Source organism: Citrus sinensis, chromosome 2 (genome assembly GCF_022201045.2).
Source record: "Citrus sinensis cultivar Valencia sweet orange chromosome 2, DVS_A1.0, whole genome shotgun sequence".
Classification (NCBI taxonomy): Eukaryota; Viridiplantae; Streptophyta; class Magnoliopsida; order Sapindales; family Rutaceae; genus Citrus; species Citrus sinensis.
This window is the reverse complement of record NC_068557.1, coordinates 3,362,160-3,370,177: the sequence shown is the minus strand read 5'-3', so window position 1 is coordinate 3,370,177 and position 8,018 is coordinate 3,362,160. Positions and strand designations below refer to the sequence as shown.

At 33.0% G+C, this 8,018-nt stretch overlaps 2 protein-coding genes across 3 annotated transcripts; one reads left to right on the top strand and one right to left on the bottom strand.

Annotated features, from left to right (window-relative positions):
* Positions 1-2,129: 2,129 nt before the first annotated feature.
* LOC102619775 (glucan endo-1,3-beta-glucosidase-like) lies at positions 2,130-4,364 on the top strand. The gene is made up of 2 exons (XM_052434566.1): positions 2,130-2,184; positions 3,354-4,364. The coding sequence occupies exons 1-2, from the start codon at positions 2,130-2,132 to the stop codon at positions 4,304-4,306; spliced, it is 1,008 nt and encodes a 335-aa protein (XP_052290526.1). The 3' UTR covers positions 4,307-4,364.
* A 110-nt stretch (positions 4,365-4,474) lies between these two features.
* On the bottom strand, positions 4,475-6,391 carry LOC112497312 (uncharacterized). Of its 2 annotated transcripts, none has more exons than XM_025095565.2 (3): positions 6,002-6,391; positions 4,958-5,007; positions 4,475-4,856 (listed from the first exon to the last, which is right to left on the bottom strand). In XM_025095565.2, the coding sequence occupies exons 2-3, from the start codon at positions 4,992-4,994 to the stop codon at positions 4,591-4,593; spliced, it is 303 nt and encodes a 100-aa protein (XP_024951333.1). In that variant the 5' UTR covers positions 4,995-5,007; positions 6,002-6,391; the 3' UTR covers positions 4,475-4,590. The 2 variants fall into 2 exon arrangements, with proteins under 2 accessions (XP_024951333.1, XP_052291238.1); XM_052435278.1 differs by lacking the exon at positions 6,002-6,391 and adding an exon at positions 5,627-5,957.
* Positions 6,392-8,018: the final 1,627 nt, after the last annotated feature.

Sequence of the window (8,018 nt, the reverse complement as noted above, 5' to 3'; positions counted from 1 at the left end):
TTAAGAATTCTAATACAATAGGCTATAGCTTAGTAGTTAGTATGACATTCTCTTATTACTTCTTATTATCATAGTTTATTATTATTAAATATTGACTTGAGTTTTAACCTTTTGATTATATTGAATTTAATTAAAGATACAAGGGCCTAAAAAGTACACATGTTTAATAAAAGTACCCCAACAATTAGGCATACCTTCTTAAAAAAAAATAAAAAACTTGTCGTATTTTTTTCTTGGGCACGGCCTGGTACACCCCACAACATTACTTGGCACATCACACTTGTCAAGTGTCATGCTAGACCTAAGCCTTAAAAAAAAAAAGGCATGGCACAACACAGCCCGTTCATATGATGGGCCGTGCTGTGTTAGTCGACGGACCCTCATGAACATTCGTGTCAACATAATCCATTGGTCATCTTTAATTATAACTACAATCAACTTCCATTAATGATGTGAGAGAAAATAGTCTAGATGAAATTTTCCCTTTAAAGACAAAATGACTGTAGCTAAATTTGAAAGCTCACCTTGTGAGGACAGTATTTTGGCTAGTCAGTTCATTCCATCCCAATATCAATTTAGTCAGCATGCCCCATTGAGCATTAAAAAATGATGGGGATGATTATCTTCACTTATCATTCACTTTTAATTAATTATATAATTTATTTCCAATTTATCTCATGTGTATGTATGTTACTGTAATTAATTGAAATATACACGTGATAATGTACAAATTAAAAAGAACCAATACACCGTACTCAAAAAATTTCCCTAAAGTAGACTTAAGATTCTCCAAAAGGAGCATTTTCCAGTTTTTTTAAATTTCAACAAACCAGCTTTGGCGTTTACAGTTGAGTGCTGACGTTGCGCGAGGTTTAGTCTGGTGACGTGGACATTTCTGTTGTTGCCGTGCCAAGTTTTGGGCCGTTGCTTATCCTTATGGGCCTGCTTTATTGCTAACTAAAATTCAATTTCTTAGTACACCCGCCATTCAAATTCGATTTTTCATTTTTAGTACAGACCATAGAAAATTTGATTAGCTGATTACCAAATATATGAATATATATATATAAACACACACGCACACACATCATCCCACTCGGTTATGGAAAGTATAAACAATCAGATCAATTTTGAGAACAAATGGTCCAACCCTTTTGAATACACATGCCATAATGTTTTTGAATGTGTAGGGTCTACACTTTCACCATAGAATTGAAAAAGTAACTCGAGTTCATATAAGCTGATGAAGTGACAATATGGTTAAGAAAGATAATAAATGGATTATGTGCAACATACGGGGTGGTTTCAAATAATATTGCTCGTCATCACCTACTTTGTTTTCATGCGTGGTAATTAAGGAGTATAAGTGCACAATTTCATTTTTTTGAGCAAAATTTATGTTTATTCACTCAATGAACATATGCAAGAGAGATTCACGAGATTATAGAAATTACACAATTGTTACAGAGTTACACAAATTGATTATGGCGAATTATTGAATGAGCATTTAAATTCAGTGCTGAGTTGAGCTCTTCATAATCTTTTGTCAGACGTGCGTGAATGAGATATAACTTTGTTTATTTCGGCTGTTAATAAGCTCTCTTTAACTAAAAAAACAAATTCAGAAAATATAACAGTTGAAACTAAAATTAAGTTCACTTTTATATGTAAAGTTTATTATTATGTGTAGAGGGGATGAGCCATATATAATTGAAAATCTAATAAGGCCAAGATGTCACTGTTCTGTGATAAAACCTTACGGGATCGGATAAACCTAAAAGAGGTGTATATATTTGGAACAGGATCTGGATCCTTCTATTAATTTCAAAGTAATTAAGTAAGAGATTTTTACTTTCCGATTATGCATTAAAGGCTTAATTAGCTAGCTACCTAGGTTTAGAATTGATTGCCTATATATTTATAAGTTTTTGTGGACAATAAACTATCATTATAACAAATTTACTTTGCGACTTCTTGTTATTCATTGAAGGAGGAGCCAGCCTCGCAAGATCTTGTAAGCGTTTTTTTATTGTTTATTATAATGAGCTTTTTTCATAAATATTAACTATGTTTTTTCTTTTTTAAATCTTCATACGAGTATCTTGTGATCATTATTTCTTATAATTGTTATGAATTCTGATGACTGGTTATGGGTTGAGGAAATAGGACTAAGAGTATATAAAGGTAATTATTATAATGAGTTTTTTGATAAATATTGAAGAGGACTATTTAGTTTCATATTTTTTCAGTAAATATTACAAACATGTCTGAATACCAATTTAAATTTTGTAATTAAATATCATTCAATCTTATATTATCTGTCATTACTCATACTTATATAGTAATTATTTGTACGTGCATCTTAATTAATCAAATCATTAAAACAAATCACAAAAATAAAAACATGCATCGTGATATTACTCGCAGTCATTGACCAATCACGGGGTCCTTAATGTCGATTTAGAGATAGACAGTAAAAATATGTTTATATATATGATGTCTCTCCATTAGCAGATTGTAATGTATGGAATTCTAAATCTTAGAGAAAATTTATTTAATTTGGCTTTCCCTTATTTTATTTTACTACGGTGCTTAATTTATTATATGCAATAGGCGAAAAAATACTCTCATGGCTGCTACGGTACTTCTGCTCATTGGTTTGCTTTTGCCTTGCCTCAAGTTGACAGGTCAAATTTCCATCTCTCTCTCTCTCGTTGTATAAACTTTTCTGTCTTCTATCCTAGCAACTATCGTCATTCGTTAATTTCATATTAAATGTATATATACCAATATATAGTTCAGGTCATTAGGTAACTTATGCCTTTGAGATGTTGAAGGTACGAGTTCGAGCCTTCACATAAGTTTATTTTATTCTATATTTAAAAAATATTGATCATGGGTAAATTTCTTTTCGAATATTAGTGAGAGTTGATTTTTGAGTTAAGTGCTCAAGAGACTTGTATAAAATTTTTGTAAATTTTAAATTTCTATATATATATATGTGTGTGTGTGTAGATTGTAACAATTTAAAAAAAAAATGTAAAGATTTATATTCGGCCACTAAGTGACAACACACTTATTCCGCAACCCAAAATGTCATATTAGAAATTCACACATCAACACATAACGTGTAACAGAAATAAAATCAGGTCAGTTATAATCGCTCCCACTTTTGTAACCAAGAAAACTTCGGGGCATGCAACAAACAACCGCTTTACTCAAGTACTCGGATAAAAAAATTTTGAATTGTATTTCTTGTATGCGTATATGCTTGTATATATGAAAATTATCCATCGTTGACCCGACCTGAGCTGATTTATATTTAACTAATGGCTAAATTGAATCCAATGCAGCTGCACAAACACGACCTATAGGTGTTTGCTATGGAAGAGTAGCCAACAATCTACCGTCCGATCAAGAAGTAGTGGATCTCTATCATGCAAATGGCATCACAAAAATGAGAATCTATGACCCGAACGAGCCAACTCTCCAAGCCCTGAGAGGCTCAAACATCGAGCTCATGCTAGGTGTCGCCAATGGTGACATCCAAGCTTTATCTGATCCCTCAGCTGCAAGTTCCTGGGTCCAAAACAACATCCTAGCGTTTACGCCGGACGTCGTGTTTCGATACATCGCTGTCGGCAACGAAATAAGCCCTTCCGATCAAGCTGCCTCTTTTGTTCTACCCGCAATGCAGAACATTTATAATGCCATAGTGTCCGCTAATTTACAAGACCAAATAAAAGTTTCGACCGCAATACAAACAAGCCTCTTGGGCAACTCTTATCCTCCCTCAGCAGGCTCGTTTGCGGACGATGCAAACTCTTACATAGGCCCAATTGTGCAATTCCTGAAGCAAACGGGGGCCCCACTTCTTGCAAACGTGTATCCTTATTTTAGCTACATTGGCGACACTAAAGATATAAGGCTAGATTATGCATTATTTACTTCTCAAGGCACTCCCGTTCAGGATGGAAGTTTGGGATACCAAAATCTTTTCGATGCCTCGTTGGATGCTCTTTACTCGGCGTTGGAAAAAGCCGGTGTGCCAGACTTGGAGGTCGTGGTGTCGGAGACCGGGTGGCCCTCGGAGGGTGGCGAAGCGGCAACGGTTGATAATGCAAGTACTTATTATAAGAACGTGATTAATCACGTGAGTGCTGGGACTCCAAAGAGGCCTGGAAAAGTTATTGAAACTTACTTGTTTGCTATGTTTGATGAAAATCAAAAGGGTCCTGCTGAAACAGAGAGACATTTTGGCCTCTTTTCGCCTAACAAGCAGTCCAAGTATGAACTTGATAATTAAGTTGGATTGTAGCATGTTGTACTTTATTAGTTTTCGAATAATATTGAAAGAAAATATATTATTACTAAAATTTATGTTATAGCTTCAGATTATGGATACGCTGCATAAAGTTTATCATAAATGGAACATTTAGATAAAAATAAAAATAATAAAAAACAAGGCAGGAGATTGGAAAATTCATATATTTCATGATAAGATGAAGCATCCTAAAGCATAGAAATTGAGCTAGCAAGGTAATTATAAACTATTATAACACATTTATAAGTTCATTGCATTGTATGAGTTTACTCATCCTTAGATTTTTCAGCCAGCAATGCGTTGTACTCTTCTCTGAGGATATTATATTTCTCACACAGGCTATCGAAAAACTGCTTCCTCTCTTCTGAAATCTCTTTCATCTTCTTATTCTTCTTCTTCTCTTCCAAGCTAAGCTTTGTTGATTCAATTTGCTTCTTCAGCTCTTGTATCTTCAACACCTTCTCTTCATGCTGCTTCTGCAATCCCTCAAGCTCTGTCGTCGTCGTCGTCGTCGTCGCCGCCGTCCCATTTGCTAAATTTCCAATTAAATGAGTAAATAATATTTTAAACTTCACAAATTTTTTTGCCCACAAAACATTATTCAAAAGTTATGAATCAAGGAAATTTTGGTACCTGGAGGGTTGCTCGAGCTGCCACTGCTACCTTCCATGACTATAAAAATCCTGAAGAGCAAAAAACACGTCATATTAATGGTATTCGTGATTTTAAAAAATAATAATAATGGTTCTCAATTATTATAAATATTGGCTTCCAATCTTTAATCAAACTTCTCGTGAGAAGAGAAATTTGGTAAATTAATTAATTCTAGGCTTTGGAAATCCCACAATTTGGTATAAATTTATGTCTTTAAATCTCTGTTGTTTCTTTTCAAAAATCATTAAATTCGGAATACAAATATCAAGAAACTACCATAAAGTTGATAGAGGAAATTTTGTGTTCTGTTTAATTTTACATTGGCTTTGGAAGATTTTCTACTAGGGAAAAAAATTAATTAAAAATAGTTTTAGAAAAAAATAAAATAAAATAATTATTTTAAACAAAGCTTGGAAAAAAGTATAATCAAATTGGGTAGACATGACTTAACATTACAACCTGCAAGCCATCTACATCAATCAAGAGTGGGAACTGGATTTTTGATGTGAAATGATTTAATAATAATAATAATAACAATCTTGACTTTGAATAGACGAAAAATAAATAAATAACAGTGAGAAAAATATGCAAACTAAAAACTAGTCAGCATGATCAACAAGAGTGAAGTGGCAGAACAGAAACTATTACCTTGTTCATCAATAAAATGGGAATTATATTTGTGGTTGAAGAGAAAAATATCAGAAAAATAATGAAATTAGGTATAGATTTTGGTGGATGGAAAGTAAAAATAAAAATAACAAGAAAAAATGGAAAATAAAATTTTCATTTGTCTTTTGAGGCATGTCTCCAATGTGTCAACATGGGGACCCCAGTTAGCCACCTATCAAAAACTACCATACATGCCAGCCACATGGACACAATTTAAGAAAACAAAAACAAAGAAGAAAAACCCTCTATTTGGTATATGAATTATTATCAGCTTAATTGTAACAAGAACAAACACATGAGATCTGTTGAAGTGAAATGTGTAATTGGAAGTGCTTGTGAGTTGTGACAGCTGACCTGCTTATTGCTTATTTGCTTTTGCTTCACTGTATAGTTAGAAAAAAGGCTTCTTCTAATCACTTGGCGGTGGTGGCGGCGGCGGCTCCTTCTTCAGAGGGCGAAAGAAACTTAAATGAAAGTGCTTTCTTTGTGACAAAGAGAACTCCTCCACATATAGTCTGTATACGCCCATTTCACTTTAATAATAAATAAAAGAAGCAGAAGCTGCAGCATGGCACATGAGGCCAAGAAGCAAGAAGCAAAAAGCAGAAACGAATGAGAGGGCAGTGCATCTTCCTATGAATAGAAACAAAATCGAAGCCGTGGATTCTGGGAAAGAGATTTGCTGGGCCATTGATGTGAAAAGTGTTACATTTGTCACTCAGGTCCTCCCCCATTCCAATGGTACAGCTAGCTTGCTTAAAACTTAAAAGAATCAGAATATTATTTGCTACAGACATTAACATGTTTCTTGCCCTGCTGAAATCATGCATCCAGTGAGTGATCAACTTTTTTGAACCCGAGCTATACTACGGTGCAACGCAATGTAACATAACACATTGTGTCGACTAAGAATTTATAACATTAAATGTCATATTCGTAACGTAAAATATTATACCATGTATTTCTTAAGATTCAAACATAAGTGGTCAGTTAAAGAAAACTGTTTGAAAAAACTACTCGGTTAAATTTTTGGGAGTCTAATTAATTACTTACTAGTGTGTGCAGTTTCAATTTATGTATAACAGATATATAGTTATGTTAAGAAAAGTACTTTAATTTATTCACAATTATAATGTTTTATATAATTTTGATATTGGTATTATGTTTGGTTTACATTTGTGTAAGAATAAAGAAAAAATGCATATTAAATACAAGACCAAAAAAGAAAAAATTCTCTATAAGATAAGAATTTTTTTTTTTTTTATCTTTTGTATTGTTTTCGATACATATAAAATTATTCAAAATGCATTATTGCTAAACGTCTAATGTCCATTAACGATGATAATATAATATTTAACATTAGAAAATATAACATCACATGTTAAAGGAAATAGTACTTAAGATCCTACTCTAATTTAAATTTTACCTAATTTTTTTAGAATATTTTTGACACGTGTATGTTCTTAATCATGTTTTTCTGAATGCTCATCCGAAAATAAAAATGTTTACAATGCGACTAACCATACAATAGCAAAACCTTCTCATGGGCTACCATTTTACATTACAGCTACCAACATTGCGTGTTGGATTTATTAGGCCCACTCTGTAAATAAATAATGGACCTAAAGCTAAAGAGTATAGACTAGGCCTTTTTGCTATTACAAGCATGGCTTTAAATTTTTCAATGGGCCGTGCCCTGCAATAATTGAAGCTTCAATTGGCAAAAATTTTTTAAAAAGGGAAACTGGCTAGAATGAGTCCAACAATCCCATTATGGTTTTGAATCTTGGTCCCAAACTTTTTCCAATTTTTCTCGTGAATTTCTTTTTTTTTTTCTCTTTTCTTTTTTCATCAAAAGACCTTTTGATCATTGATTGGAACAACCAATGTTTTATTTTGCTTCAGGTGTGAAGTGTGAACCAACTCTTTTTTTTTTTTTTTTTTTTGGGGGGGTGGTGTAATTAAGAGTTATTTTGAAAAAGAACTCATAATAAGTGACTACCAAAAAAAAAAAAAAAATTCAGAACCAATGATTTTGAGATTATACATATGAAAACTAAGAAATTTAATAAAAGTGTGCGCACGTTGCGGCGAGCAACGAGACGCACATCGAGATTTCATTAGCTGAGCTGTTTCGTGGGTTCCATAGCCCTGTCATGCACTGTAACACGGGGCAGCTGTACTCATAAGATCAAGACTCTAAAAGCTAGTATACTTATTATTAGAAAATATTACAAACACACAACATACATATTGTCAAAGCTCAAAAGTACATGTTCAGTTATCGTCAACTGTTACATTTACTTTAGTCATGCATCACAAAATTTTAACAATAAAATTTACCAAACTAATTGTTTCCTCTTTTTATTTT